This window comes from Gracilinanus agilis, chromosome 4 (genome assembly GCF_016433145.1).
Source record: "Gracilinanus agilis isolate LMUSP501 chromosome 4, AgileGrace, whole genome shotgun sequence".
Classification (NCBI taxonomy): domain Eukaryota; kingdom Metazoa; phylum Chordata; class Mammalia; order Didelphimorphia; family Didelphidae; genus Gracilinanus; species Gracilinanus agilis.
This window is the reverse complement of record NC_058133.1, coordinates 7490480-7505429: the sequence shown is the minus strand read 5'-3', so window position 1 is coordinate 7505429 and position 14950 is coordinate 7490480. Positions and strand designations below refer to the sequence as shown.

Genomic DNA, 14950 nt, shown 5'->3' with positions numbered 1-14950 from the left:
AGAAGAAGAAGAAGAAGAAGAAGAAGAAGAAGAAGAAGAAACACTTGGAGAAACCTCTTTCCCACAGGAGGAAGACTCTAGAACCAGGGCATAGGCAGAAGAATTAGCCATGGCAAGACTATCTCAGGAAATTCATTACCAGAATGTAGATATTGGTGGAGAAAAGAGGAAATTATAAAATGGATAAAGTCGTCCAAAAACTCTAAACTGCAGAATTGCCAGTTGGGATGTGACTAGGGCCTCAGAGGAAATGAATAATAATTACTGACATTTCTATCACTCTTCAAGGTGTATGAAGTACTTTCTATTATTGCCTGCACTTCAGAGTGCAGTGTTGGACCATTTAAAGGGGCCTAGAATAGACAATAAAGGGCTAAAAGGCAAAGTTGCCATCACTGGTGATTTTCTACATGAGGGAAATGAGCACCTCATCAACGGTGAGGAATTGGAATTAGGAACAAAATTTACATTGTGTGATTAAATCGAGTTTAAATACATTCTCAGCCTAAAATTGTCCTCTCGCTTTCAGTCTAAATTTAGTTTGTATTTCTGCAAGAGCTTCCCACATGTATGCCAATAATAAGAACAAACAGAAATGCCAAGTGTTCAAGAACTTAACTACCTAAGCCCCTTGGCAAAGGTAATCAGTGATCCTTTGTGAAATTCTTCAAAAAAAATCTGTGTTTTTCCTCTTTAAGATGTAGAAGAAGCATAAGCTCAGAAAGATTCAGAGACATATTTAAAACCTTGGACATAAGAGGTGAAAGAGAAGCATTTAATATATCGCCTACTACGTGCCAAGCACTGAGCTAAGCTTTTGATAAGCACTATTTCATTTGTTCTCCTTCCCACTACAACCCTTGGGAGGGTTTGTTATTATCTTCCTCATTTTACAGATGAGGAAATTGAGGCAAACAGGGCTAGATGAGCTGCTCAGGGTCATACAGCTAGTCAGGGTCTGAGGCAAGATTTGAACTCAGGCTTTCCTGGCTCTAGCATTGTCCCTGTGTCACTGTATACTGTATACCTGTCACCTGCCCCACCATAAAGTTGCACATTGAAAGTACCAAAAGGAATTCATCATTTTTCTGCTGCAAAGAATATGGATTTCTAACACATTGCTTTTCTGCTTTGGAAAAGAAAACAAACATAAATTCATAAGTTGAAACCACCCAAAATAAGCCAGGAGAGGGAACTATAACAAGAATGAAAAAGCTCAGCCTTTCTGCAAATTCTACTTTAAGAACTAACATTCATTTCCCCCCAGTATTTTTGGAATGACCCAAATTGAACCCATGAAATTTGAATCCGAATCCCAGTCTTGAAAGCTCACGAGTCTGCAGAGCCTGCTTCTGAGAGCAAAGTTATGGGAGTCTCTAATGGTAAAAACAATCTTAATGTCAACTCTCATGGAAACATGATGCAGCATTTCCTGGGAGCCAAAGAATTACCAGTGCAGCACTTGGGAGCATCCTCTGCGTAGACTCGCTCCTGCAAAATGAGCTCAACAAGGCAGCGAGAGTTAGGCTCCATGATGGCAAAGCAGATCCCATCAGCAGAGGCTCCCAATGATGTCTCTGTTTCATTCTCACCAATGCAATTAAGCACACAGAGTATAAGCCAGCCTCGTTTCATTGCTGCTTCTTCCTAGTCAAGACCCAAAAGAACCCCAGCCGAATTCAGGGCTTCTCACTTCTATGGCTGGTGGAGGATGCCATGCCAGGGGCAGACTCTGGGACTCGTACAGTTGAGATAGTCACCTGGCCCTCTTTTTCTGTGTGCTGTAGAGAAATAATCTGTAAACAAGAAATCATTGTAGAACAAGAAATTCCAGCCACCAGCAAAGATCTTTGAAAGAGGGGGAAAGGAGAAAAAATTATGTCACAGTAGAAGTTTGGGGGTTACTTTGGAACTGTTTGCTGCTTACCAGGGATCTCAACCATTCTGTCATGGATATTTTATTTCTTGTTATTTTTATTTTTTAGAAAACTTTTTCCCATGGTTATATGATTCAAGTTCTTGCTCTCTCCCCACCCCACTCCCACCCTCTGTAGCCGATGTGCATTTCCACTAGTTTCTTCATGTATCATCAATCAAGACCTATTTCCATATTATTGATAATTGTTCTAGGGTGGTCATTAAGAGTCTACATCCTAATCATGTCCGCATCAATCCATGTATTCAAGCAGTTGTTTTTCTTCTGTGTTTCCTCTCCTGTAGTTCTTCCTCCCAATGTGGGTAGCATCTTTTCCATAAATCCCTCAGAATTGTCCTGGGTCATTGCATTGCTGCTAGTACAGACATCCACTACATTCTATTTTACCACAGTGTATCAGTCTCTGTGTACAATGTTCTTCCGGTTCTGCTCCTTTCACTCTGCATCACTTCCTGGAGGTCTTTCCAGTTCACATGGAATTCCTCCAGTTCATTATTCCTTTGAGCACAATAGTATTCCATCACCAGCATATACAATAATTTGTTCAGCCATTCCCCAATTGAAGGGCATTCCCTTGTTTTCCAGTTTTTTGCCACCACAAAGAGGGTGGCTATAAATAAATTCTGTTATGGGTAGATGGGAATTAGAGGTCTGGTGCATTCTGCCATTTCCAAATTATTTTGAGTCTGGCAGGCTCTCTACTTCCTGTATCTCTAATTTATGGTACGCATCATGAAACTCCGATGAAGCCCTGAAATTCCTCAGAGTAGCCTTCAACTCTATCACAGTCTTCTCCTGCAGATTACCCCATCTGTTGTCCCTTCTCTCTCTCACTAACCTTCAATCTTTCCTTGTTTACCGGTTGCTTCCTTAGTGCCTATAAAATGCTCTTGTCACCATCATGCTCAGAAAACCCTCACTTGCTCCATCCATCCCTCCTGGCTATTTTCCCCTATCTCTTCCTTTTAGTGGCTAAACTCTTTGAGAAGACCATCCACATGAGATGGTCTTCTCTTCTCATTCTCTTATTACTCCTTTGCAGGCTGGCTTCAACCTCCTCCTCGTTCCACTAAAACTGCTTTCTCCAAAGTCCTCCCAATGATCTCTTAATTCCCAAATCTAATGACCTTTGATTAATCTTCATCCTGGATCTTTCTGCAGTCTTTGACACTGTGAATAAGGTTCTCCTTGATACTATGCTCTCTTTAGGTTTTTGAGACTCTGCCCTCTCCTCATTCTCCTTCTGCAAGTCTGGCCATTCTTCCTCAGTTTCCTTTGCTGGATCTTCACAAAGACCATGCCCACTAATATTGAGTATTCCCCATGGCTCTGTCCTGGGTGCTCTTCTTCTCCCTTTCTATGCTACTTGATTTGGTGATTTCATCAGTTCCCACAATGATCATCTCCATGTTGATGATTACCAAATCTTTTTATCCAGCCTTACCCTTTCTTTTGACTTCCAGTCTCCCATGCCAGCTATCCAATGGAAGTTTCAAACTCAATAGATTTAGCTTATCCAAAACTGAATCCATTATCTTTCATTTTTCTCTTGTTTTATTCCTAATTTGCATACAGAAGCAATTTTTATCCTTTTTCAGATATTTTGTGATCCAAATTCTCTCCTTCCTTTCTCCCTCCCTAAGGCAGTAAACAATATGATGTTATACATGTGCTATAATGCTATATGTATTTCCATATTCATCCTGTTGTGAAAAACACAAATTGCACATTCGGGGGAAAAAGCTCATGAAGGAAATAAAGTGAGGTGTGGCCTGCTTCAATCTGCATTCAGACTCCACTAGTTCTTTCTATGAAAGTGGATAGCCTTTCTCATCCTGAGTCTTTGGGGGCTATCCCATATCATTGTAATGCTCAGAGTAGCTGTCTTTCACAGTTGATCATCACTACAACATTGCTCTTACTGTGTACAATATCCTCCTGGTTCTGATTGCTTCACTTTGTATCAGTTCATATAAGCTTTCCATGTTATTCTGTGATAATCCTGTTCATCATTTCTTCTGGCACAATAGTCATCCATTACATCCTTATACCACAACTTGTTCAACCATTCCCCAACTGATGGGTATCCTCTCAGGTTCCACTTCTGTGCTACCACAAAAAGAGCTGCTAGAAATATTTTTGTACAAGTAGGTCTTTCTTTTATCTCTTTGGGATACAGACCTAGTAGTGGTATTGCTGGATCAAAGGGTATATACAGTTTTATGGCATTTTGGGCAAGGTTCCAAATTGCTCTCCAGAATGGTTGGCTCAGTTCACAACTTCATTAATAGTGTATTAGTGTCCCAATTTTTCCACATCTTCTCCAATATTTATCATTTTACTTTTTTGTCATATTTAACAATCTCATAGGTGTAAAGTGGTAGTTCTGAGTTATTTTAATTGACATTTCTCTAATTAATAGTGATCTGATCATTTTTTGCATGACTAAAGATACTTTTATTTATTTTTATTTTTTAAACCCTTACCTTCTGTCTTAGAATCAATACTGCGTATTAGTTCCAAGGCAGAAAAGTGGTAAGGGCTAGACAATGGGGGTTGAGTGACTTGCCCGGGGCGACACATCTAGGAAGTTCTGAGATCAAATTGGAACCTAGATCCTCCCATCTATAGACCAGGCTCTTAATCCAGCCGCCTCCCTAGATACAGTTTTAATTTCTTCATCTGAGAACTGCCTCTTCATATCCTTTGACCATTTGTTAATTGGGGATTGACTTGTATTCTTATAAATTTGAGAAATGAGACCTTTGTGAGAGACACTGGCTATTAATTTTTCCCCAGTTTGATGTTTTCCTTCTAATATTGGTTGCATTGGTTTTGTTTGTAAAAAAAAAAAAAACTTTGTAATTTAAAGTGATCAAAGTTACCCATTTTATATCTCATAGTGTTCTCTCTGTCTGGTTTGATCATAAATTTTTCCTTTTTCCATATATCTGACAGATAGATTATTCTGTGCTTCCCCCAACTTGCATGTGGTATATAGTGTGAGATGGTGGTCTATGAACTGCTGATCTTTCCTCAAAAACTCCCTCTTCTTTCTCACTTCCCATTATTGTCAAGGGCACCACCAGTCTTCTGGTTATCCTAGCACTTAGTCTAGATCTCATCTTTGACACCTTCCTGTCTCACACCCTCAATGTTCAATCAATTGCCAAGCCCTGTTGAGCCTACTATTGCAGCATCTCTGCCACCTATACTGCCACCACCCTGATCTGGGCCCCCAGAACCCCATGCCTATATTATTTCAAAAGCTTGCCCATGGGTCTCCCAGTCTCAAGTCTTTCCACTACTCTAGGCAATGCCCAATTCAACAGTCTAATGGATCTTCTTGAAGTGTAGATTTCGCCACATCCCCACCCTCCCATTCAGTAAATTCAAGTGGCTCCCTCTTAGCTACAGGATGAAATATAAAATCAATTTTTTGGCATTAGAGCCCTTCATAATCAGGCTCCTTCCTCTTCTATATTATCCTTCCCCCCCAAGTCTTCCACCTTCTACTTTTCAATCCAGTGACCCCAGCCTCCTGGACATTCTTCACCTAAAACCCCTGACTCTGTGGACTTTCACCCACTGCCCTCCATGCCTAGATTTTTTTCTCTTCTCATATCCACTTCATGGATTCCTTGGCTTCCATCACATCCCAACTAAATTCCCACTTTCTTTAGGAAGCTTTTCCTGATCCTCCTTAATACCAGTGCTTTCCTCAGTTTATTTCATGTGTGCCTTAGTGGTAAAAAGCTGTTTGCTTATCATCTCCCTCATTAGGCTGTGATGAGTCTTTTGAGAACAAGGCCTGGGACTTGTTTTTTGGCCTTGCTCTGAATCCCTCAGACTTTGATCATGGCTGGCATCTAGTAGACACAATAAATACTTGTTGAGTGGAATATCGAAATAAAGGATTGATTTATATCAGCTATTAGACAATAAACTCTATGAAGGCAGAAATGTAGCTTATCTACACTTTGCCTAGTACTCTGTTCTTCAGAGTGAAGGCACTTAGAAAAACATTAAAATTGAATTTTATCTCAACTTAATTAGTAAGAAGTGGAATTTATTGAAGACTAGACCTTTTGAATATGATGCAGAATTATCCCTAAATTTGCCATTCAGAAGCTCACTCCATTAATTTCTTTCAAGAGAACAAATGGATAGGCATCGAGACAATATTCTCTCAAAATTATCACTTAAAAGATTTTTTCACCAGTTTCATGTTTTATTGGAAGCAAAGAAAAGAGATAGACCCTTTCCATAATGTCCTCATGGGAGTGAAAGTAGAGGTCTCAGTAAACAGCACAACTCAGGTCAGGTCACAGTAAACCAATTGGTTCAATTCTCCAAACTACATCTCCATCTTTGAGAGAAAAAAATGGCTGCACCCCAATTGTCTGCTTCTTAGTATGACTTTAGGCAAGATGTTCAAGCACAAGAATCCATTGGTCAAGGCCCACTCTATTATTGGCTTTCTGTAGTTTCCCTGGGTACTCTCACGCCATCTTTGCTTGTTTCTTACATTAAATAAACGTCCTTTGGGGAAGCACATTTGGCAGTTTCTTTCATTCTAAACCATCCTTTTCTTATTTCTAAGGTTTCTTCTTCTATATTTGTTTCTCTGTATTATCCTACTGGTTGAAGGGCTTGATGTTCCCCTTGACCACCAGGTTTTAATTCACCAGATATATAGACCTCATTAAGTTTCCAGCGTTATCCAATACTACTGGTGATGTGTTGTTGTTTTGAAAGGAGAATGCCAAAGGCAGTCTAATATTCGAAAAGAGTAGTTATGAGAAATATTCATCATATTTAATGAACTTCAAAAGAAAGTAAGAGTACAATAACAAAAGTTGGGTCTATCCAAAGCCAACTCAGCCAGCCCCAAAATGACAAATGCAAGCAATTACCTTGTTCTTTAAGGTTGTGAGGGCCAATCACTAATTTGACTGATTTCTTTAATCAAAATAAATATCTTTTTAAGATAAATTGATCAAGGTTTTGTCTACAAATGCAATGGCAAGTTTTGACTTTTGGAAGGTGAAGTCCTAAGGGTTAAATAATATTGTTTTTTCCTCTATAATTTCCATGTCAGTGAGATCCAGTATGGTCAATCTTTATGGGACCTACCTCACTATAGACTGATGACAAAAGCCATCCCCTATGAAACAGCCAGTAGGAATAGCTTCTGTTACTTCACATTGTGGCCAAAAAGAATAAAAATGCTATTTAACGTCACCTGGACACAGCCCAGTAGCCATGATTCTCAGCAAACCTGGATGAAACCAAAGTCAGTAGTCCATAAATCCAAAAGTCAGAACCTGAACTCATTTTACATCTGCCCTACATAGGAAAACTAGACAGGCGTCAAGATAGCCAGATGAAAGACTGGTGACCATGATGAGTCAAGTCTCATCAACATGGCCCGATGTTGGGTCTTCAAAGCTCCTCGCCATTCCTCCACTGCCTTTTGTTTGAATCTGCCACACGTATGGGGACACAGAGAAATCACCTCAGCTGTGTTATTGGTTTTTAAACCATATGGGATGTACTTGGGAGTACTGTGAAGAAGATGTTGACATTTCTGAGACAAAGAGTATTGGCACGCTTCATCTGTGAACTAATATCTTGTATTAGGCTTAAAAAAAAAAAACAAGCTTCTTCCATGATAGAATATTTTGTTGCTTTTTTAGACCTACGAGAGAAATGATGATGATCAGCAACTTAACGTAATATTTGGGATTGATCATGCTGTTTCCTTTGTGTGTTACAGGCAAATGGACACAGTTTTGTGCATATGGAACATGAGAAAGCGGTATTACTCCTGAAGAGTTTCCAGAACACAGTAGACCTAGTTATTCAGCGTGAGCTTACTGTCTAAATATTTTTTATAAATAGTGAAGATTCGTCTAATCAGACCTAATGTTCAAAGATAAATTTATACATAGGAAAACATTTTTGCCAATTGCTGGACCAATGGCAAACATTAGTGCCAAATGTATAATACTGTATGTCAGTACTGATCATCCTTAAAAATGTTAACTATATAAATATGACGTTCACGTGGTTATGTATTAGTTTTCATTGTCAGCCTCTGGCTGTGCATTGGTGCGGGTTTTTTTTTTTGTTCTATTTTCTTTTCTTTTTTATCTAATTAGTTTCTTCTCAAAGTGGATTTCCTATAATTTCAGAGCACGGAAGCACACACAAGCTCTTTAAGAATTCCGCTCTCCATCAGAAACACTGCCTCAAAATTGTATATGCCTTTCTATAGAAAATACAGATATAAAAATTGTAATTCCCATAAAATATTTCTAGCACAAGTTATATGTTGGCATATATTCAAAAAGAATATAGATAAAATGATATTTTCATAAACTAAACACCTCGGATTGAGAAAGAAAATATATCTTAAAATAAGACTTTACTATGTTGAATCTTTTTCAATAAAATACATGATAATGCCTTATGAAAGTAACTGTACATATGGTATACAGTGTTTATATTTGGTTCCATATTCATTGCTAAATTCTCACCATACAGAGTGAAATATTTCATAAATTAGCCTTTCATCTCTGGGACCTGAATATAAATAGTCAGTACAAAATTAATTAAACTTGCTCAATGCCTTCAGCTGATTATGATACATGCAAAGTTGGGAAACGGACAAAAGACCCTTGTCGGGAACCGTGTTTCTCTCCCCCATTATAAGCAGTGAGTGATGGGTGGCAGGAAAGTTGTTTTATTTTTTTTTCAGGTTTCTCTTGATTATAACCAGTAGCCCCTGTGATTCATTTTGCTGTTGATGTGGAATTTCCTCACGTGTTGCATCAGCTGACTTGCTGCTTTTCAGTCATTTCCATGAGCTTTGGGGATTGATAAACTTGATCACTGAGAAGGACTGTTGGCAGAGATCCATTGGTGGGAGCTCTATTGGAACTCTAGTATTAAATATAAACTTCCGATGTGTTATCCCAGAGCTGTGGTCTGCTGTAAAATTAATCTCAGCGCTTGCCTTTGTGAGCAGGACTAGAGACAATCCCAAATTCAACTCAAGTGCTGCTAGTCCACGTATTTAAGCTTTTTTCATTTGTTTCCTCCAAAAGTAATGGTGTGGAACATTGGCGTTCCCTTACCATTGGAAAGAGAGATGGGCAGGCCAATTGGGGAGTTTGGGGATTTTTAAAATTATAGACATTTTGTAGTACAAGTGATGGAAAAACTATCCATTTTATAATCCTTTTTAATATTTCTTTATGTTTTTACTCATCCACTTATTGAAGATGTTTGAAATTACCGGACAAGTTCACAGAGCTTGCAATGTTCATTCCCTTCCTGTGTCAGCATGGCTCCTTAGGAGCAGTCCAAGACCCCCATTTCCTTTTCAAGCTGCTGTATCCTGCAGAGTGTGTACATTCTCCCAGGAGCAGTGCATCCTGATGTCACCACAGCTCTGAGGACGCTCTTTGTAAATGAACTGTTTTCCTAAGTCCAATGAGAATATGTATTTTTGTAGGGTCTATTAAAATAAGTGACTCTCCCAAGAGCTGAAATGGTATTTCTTGGCAAGAGAAACTATCATCTGGGCTAAAAGGAAGGAGCCACCTATAGACCGATCCTCCTGCAGTGGTAAAGGGTCTTTGTGGTCTATGCCCCGCGGTGTGTGTTAGTGCTCAGTGTCACGGAGCACAGCACACAGAGCATATAGGGTTAGCGAGGACCACAAAATCAAGATGGCAGCCTACTGGAGTAGTTTCCCATGAGGAACTAACTATATCTGCATCACAACCAAGCAGCAGTTTCTGATGCGATATGCCCTCCTGAGCTTCATTTTCTTGGCTAAAGACTCACACCATTACCCCCCACAACCAAAGAAAATGAGCTGTCACTATTTTGTGGAATCTCTATAATCATGCTAGTGGGGATCTTTGTTGAACTCATAGAATCTATTCTACCAAAAAGCAAACTCACAAATATAGCCTATCTAACTGAGATTGAGAAAGGTAGAACAGAGGACAGGGTTAGAAAGGGACCTTCTGACCTTCTCTCTCACGTGGCCCACTGGAGCTTCTCCTAAATATCACTGGCAGATACCACCACGGGTCTCAGGACTGCAGGAAGCCTTTTGAAGACCTCAAAGGACTTCCTATTTGGTATTTGCCAGCACTGTGGAATTCTGGTTGACACCTCTACTGTGGCTAGTATACCAATATTCAAGGCTTTGGCCAGTGCCTTGAGTCAGTCTTTTGTGTTTGAGGTAGGAAGAAGAAAAATGGAAATGTTAACCCATTGTTAAATCACTTCCCAAGCTTCTACATACTTCATTGAACAGCATTGCACATTGAGAGGAGCAGCCAGTGAGGAGAAAGGAGTCACAAAGGTGTTTTGGTTTGGTTTGGTGAAGGCAATTGAGAAGTTCGAGGAATTGGATTGACCACGTAGGTGGATGTCACCAATGAGGTGATACATTGATGATTCAGGACTTACTTTTTCAGTGAGTAACAGATTACAATACTTGGTAAACAGCCTTGAAAACAAGCTCTGGAATATACAGGATCCAAAAATAGAATAATCAGGGAGGGCCTTAGGAATACTGAGGAAGCCAGTGGATTCTCCCTCTCTGCAGCTGGTTTCATTAGAATCCAGGTATCTGAAGAGCCTCTGACAGTATCTCCTGCACACAGAATCTGTATTTTGTTAGACTAGTAAATTCAAGAGTGATAGAGTCTAGAGTTCGTGTATGTAAAGGGGGTAGGAAAGATAAGGAAGGACAATAGAAACATTGGCATATAGGGGTAGGGTTCAGGTTGACTTTAAAAGTCCATTAAAAAGGCCATTAAAAGTCTAACAAGTTTTTGGAACTGTGTACAAGGCTCATAAAGTACATTTTAATTTTTAAAAATCATGGTCTAGACCTTCTTTTTGCTGGTGATCACTTCATACTTTGCCATCTTAGTCAGTTGGTATAAAACAATTTTGAGGTATATATTTACCTCCATCTATCCATATAGCTGTATAGGAAGCAATTGATATCATACTACTTGCCCTATTGAGCATCTCTCTCATCTGTATTTCATTAGGCTTTTTAAAAATTCATTATTGCCCACAAAATTCATATCAGGGGATATGTTGAAGATATAGGCCTCCATTACTCCAAATTTTAACATAATAACATCAATGAATGTGGTGATTTCTGTGCCCTGGCCCAAAGCACTACTCTTCCAGAAAGAAAGATAACTTTATCAGGAGGCAGGCAAAATGATCCAAGTTTAGTCCAAGCACTGACCTCTTTTCATTGGTATTGGCATCATCCCTAATGCCACCATAAGGAACAGAGAACAGAGAAAGTGGTTGCCAGGAGACAATCCCCCTTTGGGCATCACTTTGGGCCATGACTCCTTCATGTGCTTATGCTGTGGTATTGGGTGGTATGGTGCCCTACACTTGTGGCTTAATCCCCTTCCATAGTGTAAGCTCCCTAAGGGCAAGGACTCTGTTTTGTTTCCATTTTTTGTCAATAAGCATTTAGTAAGTATTTACTATGGGCCAGATGCCGGGAATCCAAGGAAGAGTAAAAATGCCATCCCTGCCCTCAAGGAGCTTCCAGTCTAAGTGCACACAAGCTCTAAATAGAAGAGCTAGAAAGACACTGAAGGGAAGGTTCTTATGGGAAGGGAGATGGGTTGGGAAAGGCCCCTTGCAGAAGAAGCCAGAAGGCAAAATGGAGGAGGGAGAACATTCCAGAAATGGAGGACAGCTGAGGAAAAATGAAGAATTGGGAGGTGGGGTGTCTTGTATGAGGAAAAGCCAAAGAGCATCTATCCCCAGATCCCAGAGTATGTGGAGAGAAGAGGCAAGATTGAGAAGGCTTTAAAAGCAAAATGGGGGTGGGAGAAGGTTCTATATGATCCTGGAAGTTTGCTCCAGTAAAGCACTGGAATGAATTGAGTGGAGTGGAGTAGTAACAAGGATCGTTTGGGGAGTGAGATCATGATCATAATTGATAGCTGCCCCAGGAGTTCTCCTTACTGACCTAAAATTTTGCAAAGAATTTACCTTCCAAGGCTCCACCTTGGTGATGACTCCTAGAAGTTTTTCTGTCCTTTACTAACCAAATTTCCCAGGTATAAAGAGGCAACCGTGCTTTCCATGCTGTTACTGAAATTTGTGGGCAGAATTACTTTGGCGTAGACCTAGGCTTTTATCTAGGAAGCTACTTGTATACAGTTGGTGCCTAGCTCAGGAATCAATGATGCCCCAAAGCAGTGAATGTCTCTCTGTGTTCTCCTGTGGCAAAGAAATAGGATATATACACTTTGTTGAATTAGCACTCTCAAAGGGAGCTCCAACTTCCAGTTGGAGATGAATTTTCTGGCGGGAACGAGGAAGCTAGAAAACCATGTTCTACACATGGATGGCCCCACATGGGCTTCACCTAACTGTGCCTCCAAGAAGTGTACCATGTTATGGTTTGAGATGACAGTTCTGAAATGAGAAGGGGCTCCTCCCCAGGGCCACTTCTGTTTAGGCAAGTTTATTCCTACCCTATTGGTGGGACCTTCCAAAGATTCCCAACTGGCTGCTGGAATACTCGATTGCAACTCATACTTTTATTACTAGCATTTTCTGCAACCACGTAGTATGCAACCGTATTTATGAAAACTTTAAGACTGTAGGTCTTCAAGCCAGAGAGAACCTTAGGAAGACAGCATCACTATGCAATGTGTACATGGTTCACTCGCAAACATTTTTTGCATATTTTAGGAAAGGAGTAAATTTCAGGGAAAGGATAAATTTGGAACTGAGCGCAATTTCTGGTAAAAGTCCAAGAAAATATCCCAGACTTGGGTCAGCCTTATCACAAACAACCATTTCCCTTCGTATGCATTGGGAAAAATTCTGCTGGAGACACTGGTGCAGAGTAGATTCTCAGAATAGAGAACAACATTTGCTGGTTCCAGATTTAGGGTTCATTTCTCTTTTCCATTTCAGTATAGCCCCATAGGATGCTCAGATCATCCACTTAGTGATAGTTCCTTGAGTGCTGAGCAAGCCAGAGGCTAGGCCCTGGGTCCTGGTGAGCTGTAAATATGGGTAGCATCTCTGAAGCTGTTCACATCTTCACAAGCTCCAGCCTGCTTTGAGCTTGTTGCCTTATTCTGATAGTGGTACTGATGCAATAGTCATAGATTAGAAAATCAGCACTAATGAGATGGACAGCACTGCAATTGTATGAGCTGTTGGGTTTCCTTTTGTTTTCATCAGCAAGGAATTGTGGGTGGTATAAGCCTGAACCAGGTGAAAAAGTCATTCTTCCTCCCCTCCTCCCTGCCCATCTGCCCTTAGATCAGAACTGTACAGACTACATTTTTTTAACTTATTATTGTTTTGAATAGGGGCAGCATGGCATCATGGATAGAGTCCTGTCCTATAAATCAGGAAGACTCAAATTCAAATGCTGCCTCTAATATTCCCTATCCTGTGTTTGGAAGCAAGTCACTTAACCTCTCAGAGCCTGGGGTAGTTTCCTCAGGTTTATCCCCAAAGTCACACACTGGGTATATTGGTGAAGGAGCTGCCCAAGCTGATGAACTCTGATTCTCAGCAGACAAATTGAATTGTTTTCAGGCAACATTTGACCATCCCTTCTCAGATTTTGAAGTATTTCCCTCCATAAATACTTAGACTTAACTTGTGACTGTATTCACATAAAAGTATCCATAAACATTTGTACCTTAATAGCAATGATAGTAATCACAACTAGCATTTATATAGATAGCACTTTAGGATTTGCTAAGCACTTTACAAAGATTCTCTGATCTTATCCCACAACCACCCTAGGAGATAAATTCTATTATCATACCTATTTTATAGTTGAGGAAACTGAGGCAAACAAACAGAAAGATAAATTATTTGCCTAGGGCTACCCAACTGCTAAATATTTAAGGCCAGATTTGAACTTAAATCAATCTGACTCCAGATTGACTTTATATTCTGCACCATCTAGCTACCAAAAAAAAATACAAAAAGTCAATAGTTTAATAAAAAACATGATAGAGATATATTTCAGATTTATTAATATCCATCTGAAATTTGCCCCATCATATTCTTTTTCAGGGAAACAGTTGTCTAAATTCCAGTTTAATACACTTTCTTTCCTTTCTTCCTTTCTTCCTTTTTCTTCCTCCCTCCCTTTCTCCTTTTCTTCCTTCCTTCCATTCATCCTTTTGTCTTCCTTTCATTCTTCCTTTTTTCTTTTCCCATTTTTCTTCCATCCTTTTCATCATTTTCTTCCTCTCCTTTTCTTCATTCCCTCCTTCCTGTTCCCTCCATCCTTCTTTCATTCATCCTTTTCTTCTTTCCTTCTATCTCTCCTCCTTTCTATCTTCCCACCTTTGAATTCATCCTTTTCTTCTTTACTTCTATCTCTCCTCCTTTCTATCTTCCCACCTTTGAATTCATCTTTTTCTTCTTTACTTCTGTTCCCCCCTCCTTCCTTTCTTCCTTCCTTCACTCCCTCCTTCCCTCCTTCCTTTCTTCCTTTCTCTTTGCTTTGTCCTTCTTTTACAATTTGTATGCCTATTGTGCTACAAGTGCTGTAAAAGACACAAAAATAAATGAGACTGTCCCTGACTTTATAATCTAGTAATTTCCCATCAAATAAGGGACATAAGGCATATGCATAATTCTAATATGGAGAATAGATGAGGTAACCCTAAGCTCCTTTTCTTGACCAAAGTCCACATCATTCTGATAGGACTAGCATTTCTAAGATTTTTTTTCTGGTCAAATCTCATTAGGTGTGGGTCACCATAGATAATTCTTGGTCTCCCTGTCCTCTTGGAGACCAAGCTAATTCTGGACATACCCTAAGAGTTAGTCACTGCTTAATGGGGGGGGGGGGGGGTCTCTGATGATTTTAGCCCTAATGAAAATAAATCCAAATTCCCTAAAGCCCCTGGGCTGACATTCTGTCCTAGAATCTATGAAATATGGGTTGAAAATGTC

General features: G+C 39.8%; 1 protein-coding gene across 1 annotated transcript in view; it reads left to right on the top strand.

The window, feature by feature from the left end:
* Window positions 1-7823, top strand: part of LRRC7 (leucine rich repeat containing 7) — a 360178-nt gene extending 352355 nt beyond the window's left edge. Inside the window, exon 26 of the mRNA XM_044674756.1 lies at window positions 7716-7823. Within this exon, the coding sequence (XP_044530691.1) occupies window positions 7716-7823 (108 nt within the window). The remainder of the gene's footprint in view (window positions 1-7715) is intronic.
* The last annotated feature ends 7127 nt before the right edge of the window (window positions 7824-14950 follow it).